The sequence below is a fragment of the Equus przewalskii genome, chromosome 4, assembly GCF_037783145.1.
Source record: "Equus przewalskii isolate Varuska chromosome 4, EquPr2, whole genome shotgun sequence".
NCBI classification, from domain to species: Eukaryota; Metazoa; Chordata; class Mammalia; order Perissodactyla; family Equidae; genus Equus; species Equus przewalskii.
The window spans coordinates 84,667,225-84,680,041 of NC_091834.1; the positions used below are offsets into that span (position 1 = coordinate 84,667,225).

Consider the following 12,817-nt stretch of genomic DNA (forward strand, 5'->3'; position numbering starts at 1 on the left):
AAACAAACAAAAATTTAATAACATGTATACATGGGAGAAACCCAGAAAAACTGAGTAACTCACCAAAATGGCTGAAGCCCTCACCTTAAATACCATGCTCAGCTAAAGACAAAAGAAGATGTTGGGAGTGAGGAGAGTCAGGGACTTCAAAGGGAAGGAAGGCAGCTCACAGGTAGGTGATAAGGAGAAAATGTTTGGAAAACACGTGTTTGGCCACGCAGAAACAGAAGAACACAGAGGGGAGCCCAACACACAGGCTTTTCCAGGTGCCTCCCTGTCAACCACCTAGTTCATGTGATGCTAAGGTGGTAGCTTGTTTCCTGAGACAGGTTTTTTGGTCTGAATTCTTTTAGGCAGTTAAGGGGGAGGTAGCAGAAAAACTTTGTCTTTTAAAAATAATTGGCCTAAAGGGGCTGGCCCCATGGCCAAGTGGTTAAGTTCACGCGCTCCGCTGCAGGCGGCCCAGTGTTTCGTTGGTTCGAATCCTGGGCGCGGACATGGCACTGCTCGTCAGACCACGCTGAGGCAGCGTCCCACATGCCACAACTGGAAGAACCCACAACGAAGAATACACAACTATGTACCAGGGGGCTTTGGGGAGAAAAAGGAAAAAATAAAATCTTTAAAAAAAAAAAAAAAATTGGCCTAAAATAATCCTCATGTTAAAGAGACACATTTTGGGGTGGCAAATTTTGTTCCCCTTCAGTACTCTCTGTGATGTTCACACAATGACGAAATTGCCTAACAATGTATTTCTCACAATATATCCCCGTCGTTAAGCGACGCATGACTGTATGTACTTTTTAGTGGTGCGTAGAATATGAATGTATTTAAGTATGTTTATTTAGCATACTTAATCTACCTATCATTGGACATTAAAAGTGTTTCTAATTTTTTGCCAAATTAAAGAATATCATAGTGAGGATCTTTGTCCATACATCTTTCCATGCGTATATGATTGTTTCTTTAGGAATAAATTCCTAGAAGTGGAATAACTGGGTCAAAGGGTATGTACCATTTAATGCTTTTGATACATAAAAATGTCATTTTAAGCTAATCACTTGTTATATTCTGTCTTGTATTGCTATCTAATTGTTTTATGTGTCTGTCTTGTCTCCCTAATTAGAACGTAAGCTTCTTGAGGGCAAGGGAAGTTTCTTATACATTTTATGTATCCTTTGACAGTGTGGTTTACCATGTTGGACTTAACGAGTCATGAACAATATTGTATTGATTTAAAGCTGTGGTTCTCCAGACTTTTGGATGTCGTAAACCTTAAATTTAAATATATATATATTTGAGGGATACACATAGACTTGCAAATTTTCTATTTTTCCAAGCAAGAATAATAAAAAACAAAACCAACTATCATTTCCTATCACCTTCATCTCATTAAATAAAGAATACTTAATAACAAAAAGTTTCTAATCTCTGAAAAAAGGACAGGCCTTTAAATGGAACATCTTACCTTTTTAAAAAACTCACTGCCTTGTCCATATTTTTCTCATTTTGTGTTGGACTGATGAGGCTTCACCTTAGCCTAGCATAGACTAACATTTGGAAACTAGTGATTTAAAAGACTTAGAGGATTAAAAGATAAACCCTTTTACAAGATAATTTTTCCCGTTGCCCATGAGTCTGTTGTCTTCACAATGTTAAGTACTTATGTGCAGGTAATGTCATTTCATTACACAGAATTTGCGTATCTCTATGTAAACAAACCAGACCTTGCTGATGAGCATCGAAATATATTTCCAATTGCCAAAACCAAAAACTGTATGCTTTCTAAGGATTTTGAGACAGAGTAAGTGTGATGTAGTGGAAAGAAGGCAGGTTTTAGAGTCAAACGGCCTGGGCTTGAATCCTGGCTCTGGCAATAAGTCACTTAATTTTCCTTTAGCTTCCTTGCTTGTAAAATTAAGATGGTAATATCTTCCTCAAAGTGTTTTTATAGGCCCTGTTATAACAGTTACTTCCCTGTAATGTAATTATTTGTTTAGACATCTGCCCTTCCTCACAAGACCGTGAGCTCCTGAGGGTGGAGTCACATCCTCCCCTCACTACCCTAGAGTCTGGCCTGGGTCTCAGGGCGTAGCAGGGGCTTAATGAAATGACTGTGGGATCCACACAGGATTGCTGTGAGGATCAAACGAGGTAAAATGTGTGGACGCTCTTTGTAAACTTTAAACTATGTACAAATATTAATTGCTGTCTTTGGGAGCTATCAAAACTTTGGGAAGAGACAAAATTATCCCATTTAACAGTTCTATAATGCCTTGCATTTTTCTTCTATTTTGTAAGAAAAGTTTTAATTTGGATTAATGTGGAGCTGATTTGCTTCCTGGGAAGGTAGATGAATTTCCTCCCCGCCTTTCTCCCTCCCCCCAGTGGAGGTGCCAAGATATTAAATGTTTGTTTTATTTGGCTGCTACCATAAAATTTTAATTATACCAAGATCAGCTTATTTTCATATTTAAAGAATGGTGCCCATTGCTTTATCCTCTTAACCATATAACTGATAAGAGAATACCAAACCTGGAAGAGAACAGGAGCCTACATTATGCCAAATTAATTTTAGTCCTTTTTTGACACTCACTGACTTTTAAAAATGTCATAGTTTTTAATCTGTTTGTAAAACTCCTGGTGAATTTTTGCCACAAGATGGCATTGGTGATTATTGAATGCATTTTTGGAAAATGGTGTACATAATTGTCTGGATTCTTTTGGGGATGAGTTGAAAACCTTCATCACTGCTTATATATTAATTTAATTTTGTTTTGACCTTCAAAACAGGGTTAAATGCTACTTTACATCACTTCTTTCTGTATTCAAGTATTGTTTTGTTTCCTGTTTTTCTGTCTTTTTAACTACAGTAACTATGTATTATTTGCCATGTGTTGTATGTGTCTGACTTATTGCTGATAATTGTGGTAACAGGTAAGAAGAAAATACGATGGGACCCAGTTAGGAGGCGCTTCATTCAGTCCTGTCCCATCATAAGGATCCCTAACAGGTTTTTGAGAGGTGGGTGATAACTAGCAAGAGATCTGTGTTTCATATGGGTTAAAGGGAACTTTGAATGAATTTTCTAAACTCAAAACTCTGGCTTTTAAAAATTATCTAAACAGCTAAAATTGGAGTAAGAAAGGTCTAGAACTTAGTTTTTAAACTTGTGTTTCGTACTGACCACTACTGGAATTGTGATTATAAGTTTTAGGGAGTCAGAATCACTTAATGTGTACTAGATGGTAGAAATAAATCATCTCACTACTGTCAGTATTATTCCACTGTAACCATATTAGGAAGAACTTTGAATAATTTATAAAACATGAATGTGGGAAGAATTTTGTAAATATAATTTCAAAGAAGAAATAAAGATTAATTTATGACTATAAAATTGAAAACCTCTCATGTCAAAAACCATAAATGAAAAGATAAAAGGAGGAAATGTTTGTAACAAATGATTAATATCATGAATATATAAAGAGCTGTTATAAATCAATAGTTTAAAAGTGAATGCCCACTAGAAAAATAGGTAAAAGAACATGAATAACCAATTCATTCATAAAAAAGAAAAATCAGTAAATATGAACAAATATTTATTTTCCACTGTTGTTATAAACATTATAATTAAAATAATAAGATATTATTTTCACCTATTAGGGGGGCAAAGACTAAGAATACCCAGTGTTGGCAAGAGTATAGGGAAATGAAGCTCATATGTTGAAGGAAGCATAAATTTAACACAAGCCTTTCTGGATTCAGTTTGGTAGTGTGTATCAAAAGCCTTAAAAATGTTCACATCCTTTGACCTAGTAATTCTTACTTTTAGAAATATTGCATTCCTTCTATTTTTTATTTTTTCCACTAAAACATAGTCCATATTGAAAAAAGAAAATCTCAGAAGAGTGTTGAAAACCCTGGTTCACGCTATTTTTCTAGATATAACAAATTATCAGATAAGCATGCTTAATGGTGTAATTTACACTTATTAAATTATTTATAAGCTGGTGTATTTAATTTTGACTGAAGAGATTATTAAAAAAATCAACTAGGAAAAAATCCTGCAGCTGCTATAGATGTTTCTATATTTAGTGCCTAACCTATTTTTAGCAGCCAAGCTCCAGAGCATGAGAAGAATAAAATCCAGCCCAAATCTGTCAAGATAAGATACTTAGGGTGGTGTGCTATCTTTTAACATAAATAATTTTATTGATACAGATTAAGAGGTAATTTTAGAGTTATGTGACAGAAAAACCATTGTGCACACATGGCCAAGCAGGCACATTTAAGTCTATAACCTTTTTTTCTTTTTATAAATTAGAATGCTAATTTAGTGATTTACAATGAGAAAGCTAACTTGGGCTGACTAAACTTAAGTATAATTAAGAAATTGTTTAATTAGGATATAGAATTCAATATAATATCAATTTTGTACAAATATAAACATTAAAAAAAACAGGAAATAGTGACAATTATATCTGGATAGTGGGATTTTATTTTCTTTTGTATATTCTGTTTTTCGATTTTTTAATCATGGAAAAAAGAGATTAGGACAGGTAAGTTTCATACCTTTGGTTATTGTGTAAGCCCTAAATTGCCTCAGTGGCTGAGCAATATCGTCTCTGAGTGCCGTGAAGAGTGAGGTAGGAGTAAACTCAGCATTAGCAGTATCGAGACCACCAGTAACCGCCTCTCAATCAGTGGCCTTGTCTTAGTTCTCACCTTTTTTGACTTGTTTGTAGTGTTTGATGCTGTTGACCACCTGTACCTTCTTAAATTTTTCTCTTCTTTTGGGTTACTTCACTGTATAACCCTAGATGTTTTCTTCCTACCTCTTTGATTGTTCATTCTGTTTCCTTCACTAGCTTCTTTCTTCTTACCCACTAAAGGTGGGTATTGCTCCAATGTTCTGTTCTTCTCTCCATTATCTCCTTTGGTTATCTCATTAGCTTTCACAGACTTAACTATCTTCGTTCGTTCGTTCATTCTTTCACTCTCTCAGTACTTCTTGATTGCCTCCCATGTAACAGCACTGTGCTAGCTCAGTGATCTAGGTAGTAGAGAATCAGGTAAAGAGACAAATACAGAATAATTTGAGTGTAATTCTTTGTGGTAAGTGTCCCAATGAGGTGGTGTGGTGTGGGAGCACACAGGAGAGGTACCTGACCCGCTTGTGGGGAGGATGGAGAAAGAGGAGTGGTCATCAGGATGACTTTTCAGAAGGGATGTGCTTGGTTGAGTAGGTGTTAGCAAGAGAGGGTTGGAACATCTCAAACCATGGAAACCAAGCAGCTCAAGTAAAGGCAATTAGGCAAGATAGAGCGTGGTCTTTTAGAAAACTGTAGGGAGTTCAACATAGTGGGAAAGAGTGTGGAGAGAAGAAGCTAAAGAGGGCCCAGATCAAGTGGGACACCACCCAAAGGGAGTTTTCAGCATCAGTTTGTTTTTTTAACTGGTAAAGAGATTTAATTCAAAGACCAGTTATGAGGTTATTACAGTTACCAAGGTAAGAAATGATGGAGGCTGCAACTAAGGTAATTGTAGTAGGAATAGAGAGTAGGGAATTGATTTGAAATATAAGCAAGTGGAATTAGATGAGACTTGACGACTAATTGAAGGGGAAGAAGGAAAAGTCAAGAAAAGTTCAAGCTTTCTTTGTGGACCATTGTGCTCATTACCAGTGTTAGATAGGTGGATAGAGGGGCAGATTTGAGAGAAAGAATGATAAATTCAGTTTAACCTCCCCAAACCAATAATAGGATATCCTTGAGCACTCAGTCTAAGGGTTATTCCAGGGAAGTGTCCTTGGAAGGCCTGTGTGTCTGTTCTGATGGCACCCTCTGTGTACGTGCCTGTTTCATAGCACTTATCTCACCGAATTATAGTTGTTTGTTTACTTATCTGTTTCTCCCATAGACTGTAAGCTCCGTAAGGGCAGGGACAGTGGGACAGTGCCTTTCATTTCTTTACCTCCGGTTTGTAGTGTAGTGCGTGTAGTAGATATATGTATTTGAGTTGAATTGAATTATTAAACAGGCCACCGTCAGGTAATAGGATGGGACTGAAATTTTAGGACATTCTCAACTTCTCTCTGGTGGTGGTTATAATAAATTAATGAGTTGCTGAGAACGTGAAAATGCTGTGTAGTGTTTCCTTAGATTTTTTTTAAAACTTAGCTATACTTTTGAAATTGCCACTTTCAGGCTTCTCATTCTGGGAATCCTATACATTACCTTTCTTGATTCTGATTGAACACAGTTTCCAAGGGCTCGTTTTCATCACTAGATTCCTTCACTAGATCTTGCATCTTTTCTAAAAGATATTTCTACCAATTAAAAGTGCAGTATAAAAACAATACTGGTGTAAGGAAGACAGTGGGTTTCCATTATAAAATGATGAACCAAACACCCCCATTTACCCTCCCATACTTCTCAGATATCATTGAAAAAGACAAAACAGACATAAGAAAAAGAATAAATCATAATTGTTTTACAAAACAGAAAAGGGAGACTTTGAAGCCAGATTACCTATGTCTGAATCCAGGCTCTGCCATTTACCAACTGTGTGACTTTGAGCAAGTTCCTTTTTTTTTGCCTCAATTTCCTCATCTGTAAAATTAGGATGATGATACTAGTACCTATCTCTTAGGGTTATTGTGAGGATCAAGAGAGAGAATATATGCAAAGCACTTAGAATTTTTACATTTAGCTAATGTTGAATTAATGTTAACTGCTATCATTCTTGTTATTTTATAATACTACCAGAAAATCTGAGGGATTTCAGGATAATAGAAAGTAGTTGGAATTATACTGATTGAGAAACCAGAACAGAATAAAATGCAACCCCAAATAGATGCTCCTGCTGCATGCTGGAAGTCAGAGAATTCTTAGATGGGCCTCTTTCCTGAAACTCTAACCCTAGAGTTAGCAAGTGTAGGAGGAGGGAGCAGGCTGAGGAAAGATGGAACAGCAGGGCAAATAATTAAGGGACTACCTACAAAACAGTTATTTCCCCTACTCCTTCTCTCCCTCCCTTCATATAAAGAGCTCTGACAGTGGCATTAGTTCCCAGGATAAAGCTATGAGAACAGCTCTTCAAGCAAAGTAGGGGATTTGCTTTGGGGAGGGTTGAGCAGGCAGTGCTGTAATAGGCTGGGATTGGAGAGAGTGCAAGCACAAAGCAGAGCTTTAGCTAATGGACCTCTGCAATAGATTGGGTGAGGAGGGTGGAATGGGGACAAGAAAAGAAAGGGAGCTCCATCAAGGATTGATGTACATTAAAGGACATTACTTTCAAAATGCAGACTTCCTTATTTGGCAATAGTAAGGCAAAACTGCTCTCCTTTTCTCCACTTCTAAAGGGAAACCTGTCTGTCAGTGTACCACTTAGCTGCAGAGACCCACATTTGGAGGTTTGGAGACAGACTAATACAACTGTTGAAGAAATCCATGCCTCTTACAATTACTAACCAATGTAGTCCTTCGTTTATTAGTATGAATAGGTGATCAGCTCACTACATATTTGAGGGAAACTAGACTTGAAGGCATATAACTAAGATGAACAAATCAAACACCTGGCCATGGTGGAGATAATGAGGAAGCAGAGTGGAACTTTAGGAAGTTCTGATCACAGGTTTCCTCACAGTCAAGAGTGAACTGGATCCATAAATTACAAACTAACTCCTGTGGAGAAAAAGGAATGATTAAAGAATTACTTAGTTCAATGTTGAAGACTTGATTGCCGAAATAAAAATGAAGTTGGAGGGTTAAATAATAGGCTTAAACCAATTTTTATGAATATAAGGTAGAGGAAATATACAGACCATAAATCAAGACGCCAAAAGAGAAAATACATGAGGAAAATTCATGCTTTGAGGAAAGATCTAAGTGATCCAGAATCCATTTTATAGAGTTACAGAAGGAAAGATCAGACAGTGGAAGGGAGAAAATAAAGAATATTTCCGTATGCTGACTAAAAACTTTGTTTTCAAGTATAAAGGGTCCACCAAGGAACAAGCAGGAAAAATGCAAAAACAGACAAAAAGCATCTCTCTCTACATTACTGAACCACTTATGATTCCAGAGGTAGAAAACAGGTCACATAGAAAGACTCAAGACTAAGAATCAGACTGGTGTTGGATGTCCTACTGGTAAATGATTTGTTAGAAGATAAGTGCCTCGGTGTTCTGAGGGAAAATTATCTTGAACACAGAACTGTACCCAGCCTCACTGATGTTTAAGTGGGGGTCAAAATAAATAAGAAACCTGAGAGTTTATGACACACACCCTTTTTGAGAAAATAGTATGAAGAGATACTCCCAGTAAGATGAAAAATGAATCCAAAAAAGAGGAAGATTTGGATATAAGAAGCAGTAGTGTGCAGAGACACCACTACAACTTAGAGTTGCATCTAAATAAAGGGACTGTGAAGCCCAGTATAACTCTTAAGAAAAGATTTATAAAAATATAAAATAATAATATAAATATATATATGTGTGTATGTATGTGTGTATGTATGTATATAGCATTCTGTAACTAACATTTAAACAAATTGGGGATAGGGAGAAGTAAAACTTTGCTAAAGATCATATAATTTTTTGTTTTAGAATTTACAGGTATAATATGTGCTAATTAAAATTCAAATAGGGGCCGGCCCCTTGGCCAAGTGGTTAAGTTTGTGTGTTCTGCTTCAGCGGTCCAGGGTTTTGCCGGTTCAGATCCTGGGTGCGGACATGGCACCGCTCATCAGGCCATGCTGAGGCGGCGTCCCACATGCCACAACTAGAAGGACCCATAACTACAATATACAACTATGTACTGGGGGGATTTGGGGAGGATGAGGAGCAGCAGGAGGAGGAGGAGAAGAAGGAAGGGGAAGGGGAGGGGGAGAGGGGAGGGGGTAGAGAGGAGGAGGAGGAGGAAGAAGAAGAAAAGAATAGAATATTGGCAACAGCTCTTAGCTCAAGTGCCAATCTTTAAAAAAAAAAGTCAAATAATCTGGATATACACAGGGTGAAAAGTGAAGGTCCTTATCAAGCATGTATAACACATTTGTACACATCAGTAAGAAAAAGACATCTCAGTAGAAGAATGTATTAACGGCTTGATTTTTCTCAAAGGAAAAGTCTAATTGGCCAATAAACATGACAAGGTGCTCAACCTTGCTAGTGATGAGAGAAATGCACGTTAAAACCTCAATGAGATAGGCCTACAAACCCACAGGAATTGCTAAATTAAAAAGCCTGACAATACCAATACCAAGTATTTTGTAAACAGTTTGGCCTTATCTAGTAAAGGTAAAGATTTCCATACATTATGACTCAAGTTCCATTTCTAGATTTCTAGCCAACTAATATAGGCCTCTGTGCACCTGAAAACATGTACAAAATGTTTATAACAGCATTACGAGCCACTAATTTGAAACAAACCAAATGTCCATTCTCACAACATAGACTGGATAAATTGTAGTATATATTCATACAAAGAAATACTATTTGGCAATGGAAATGAGCAGACCACCTCTACCCCCAGCAAAGTGGACGAATCTCAGAAACATAATTGTGAGTGAAGGAGCACAGGAAGAATACATACTATGTCATTCTATACACATATACTTTAAAACTAGGCCAAAATAAACAGTATTGTTTAGGAATGTATACTTTAATAAAGCTGTTAAAAGAAAGCAAGTTTTATGATTGCCATAAAAATCGGGAAATAGGTTTCCTCTAGAAGTGAAGGAGGTGGGATGGAGGAGGTTGTGATCAGAAGGGGCAGGTAAGCGGGGCATCTGGGCGCTGGCAATACTCTATTTTTTTTGCTTGGATGATGATTACATTTTACCTTTTTGATCATTGTTAAGCTATACATTTATAGTTATGTATGTTCCTATACATTTGTTTATTTCACAATAAAAGAGGTCAAACTGAAAAAGCAAAGGTCTTCACATCTTCACTCATTACCTTAATTCCCCTTTCCAGAGGTAACCACCATTAATAGCCAAGTTTCTTTCCAGATGTGGTTTATTCTTAATACTGTTAGAAAAGTGATTTTGGGGGGTTTAAAAAAGTATATTAGAGGTGACAGAATGTAAATCTTCCTAGGAAAAAAGGAAAGAAAAACAGAAAGCTTGATTATTTCAGTAAAATCAGAAAAGTAGAAAAAGAAAATAGGAAGGAATAGTAAATAAAACAATATATAAGATGACAAGGATAAATCTAATAAAAAAAGAAATCAAGATCAAATTGAGTTTATCTGTGGAATGTATTTAGTTTACTACTTTAGCAAGTTAAAGGAACAAGTGTGATTTTCTTGATGTCAAAAAAAGCAGTTTAATAAAATCTGATACTCAGTGTGTTCATTTTGTTAAAATGCATCAAGCTACACTCTTGTGTACTTTTCTATATGTTGCATTTCAATCAAAATTTTATTTTAAAAAACCATAGCCATTCCTGGTAAAGAAAAATATTCATAGACATCCAAGAATAAGAGAAAATTTATTTTATTGATAGATTATCTACAAGACACCAATATCAAATATCTTATGTAATGGTGAAACATTACCAGTATCCTCATTAAAGTAAAAAATAAAGCAAAAATACTTGTTACCATCTCTATTCAACCATGTTCTAGAGGTTTTAGCCAATACAATAGAAGAAGAGGAAAAAAATAAAAGGTACATATATTGGAAAGAAAGAGCTGAAAGTTATCACTAACATGATATGATTGTCTACTGTAAAATTCAAGATAATTAATAACTAATAATAGAATTCAGAAAATTGGATAAAGTTTAAACTTGCAAAGATAAATTACTTTTCTGTATATTAACAAGCACTTAGAAAATAAAAGAGCTGTCTATTCACAATTGTATGGAAAATTATAATGTACTCAGAAATAAAAAACAACAAGAAAACAGTGAAACCATAGTGATAAATATCAGAAAAGATGAGGAAAATGGTTAGAGATTATGTTCCTTCATGGGTTATCACAAATAAAATCCTCAAGGGACTTTTTTAAAATTTAATTTTTATCTTGACAGAATTTCAGACTTACAGAGAAGTTACTAGAACGGTGAAAAAAATTTTCTGTATCCTTCGCCCAGATTCCCCAAATGTTAACATTTGATCACATTTACTTTATTCTGCTCCTTCTCTTTTCTCTCCTCTCCTCTCCCCTTTCTTCCCTCTCTATACATAATACATACGTATGCATATACATAGTGTTTTTCTATTTGAACCATTTGAGAGTAAGCTGCAGACATGATGCCCTTTGCCCCTAAATACTTTAGTGTCTGTTCCTGAAAAACAAAGATATTCTCTTATATAACTGCAGACCAAGTACCAAAATCAGGAAATTAACGCTATAAATAATGGATAAAATTAACACTAGTATCTAATTTGTGGACTTTATTTCAGATTTTGCCAATTAATAATGTGTTTTATAGTAAAAGAAAATCTGGGATCATGTGTTGCATTCAGTTCTCATGTATCTTTAGCCTTGACATTGATATTTTTTAATAGTACAGACTGGTTGTATTGTAAAATGTCCCTTACTTTGAGTTTATCTCATGTTTTTTTCATGATTACATTCAGCTTATGCATTTTTGGCAGGAATACCACTAAAGTAATATTTTGTTCATCTCATTGCACATAATGTTTTGTCCAATTACTGGTGATATTAACTTTGATTGCCTGGATAAGATGGTGTCTGCCCAGGGGATTTTTTATAGATTTTAACAAACTGATTCTAAAAGTCATTGCAAGAGTAGATGGAGAAAAATAGCTAAGAAGTTTTTGAAAAAGAATAACACAAAGGGAAATTTGTCCTACTAGATGTTGATAGATACTTCAAAGCTATCATAATTAAACAGTGGTAATGGTATAGGAATCGATAAATAGACAGTGGAACTGAACAGATCCCAGAAGCCCATGATGATATATAACTAGGTAGAGTGTGGCAGCTATCTCAAGTATACTTTGCTCAGCACTTGGAACTAACTCATGGTAACACCAGTCTGCCAAAGCTAGTTTCTTTTATTGTTGCTATCTTAGGCCCTAAGATTATTCTGTCCTAAGAAGCCAAATCTTTACATATGCATCTCGTACAGGGTATGGGATCCCTGCGGTAGGAGACACTTATATAACCAAGAAGTAAGATTGCGTACTGATGTGAATGGATTGCTTTTGCCTGAGTAGCTTGGACTCTGGGAGTAGTAAAAAGGTCTACCTGCTGGTGATGGCGAGAGCCAGCTGGCTCAGTCTTCTTCGGCTTTCCTGTCCAGGCTTCCAGGTGTACAGCAGAAGACCTGTCTTCTCAGGTAGAGGTAATAGTGGGCTTTATATTTGGAAGGAAGTGACCAGTTAAATTAAACTGAATTTATCCTTTAGTCTATTTGATATTTATACCTAGTTAATACTTTTAACAATAAAAGTTTTCATGTTTTTTAAAAATGGCCTCAGCGAAAAATAAACTCAAAGTGGATCAAAGAACTAAAGATTAGGCCTGAAACAATAAGTCTTCTAGAAGAGAATATAGGCAGTACACTCTGACATCAGTTTCAAAAGAATCTTTTCAGACACCATAACTCCTCAGATGAGGGAAACAATAGAAAGAATAAACAAATGGGACTTCATCAGACTAAGAGCTTCTTCAAGGCAAGGGACAACAGGATTGAAACAAAAAAACAGCCCACTAATTGGGAAAAAAATATTTACCAGTTATTTATCCGACAAAGGGTTAATCTCCATAGTATATAAAGAACTCACACAACTCAACAACAAAAACTCAACCCGATCAAAAAATGGGCAGGGGACATGAAC

At 35.9% G+C, this 12,817-nt stretch overlaps 1 protein-coding gene across 4 annotated transcripts in view; it reads left to right on the top strand.

Moving 5' to 3' along the window:
- KLHDC10 (kelch domain containing 10) overlaps positions 1-12,817 on the top strand; it is a 57,472-nt gene that overhangs the window by 24,567 nt on the left and 20,088 nt on the right. For 2 of the 4 annotated variants that reach the window (XM_008512738.2, XM_070616601.1), the window contains exon 2: positions 2,938-3,024. The exons of the other annotated variants lie outside the window; for them this stretch is intronic. In XM_008512738.2, coding sequence (XP_008510960.2) covers positions 2,938-3,024 — 87 coding nt within the window. The remainder of the gene's footprint in view (positions 1-2,937; positions 3,025-12,817) is intronic. 4 annotated transcript variants of the gene reach the window in all.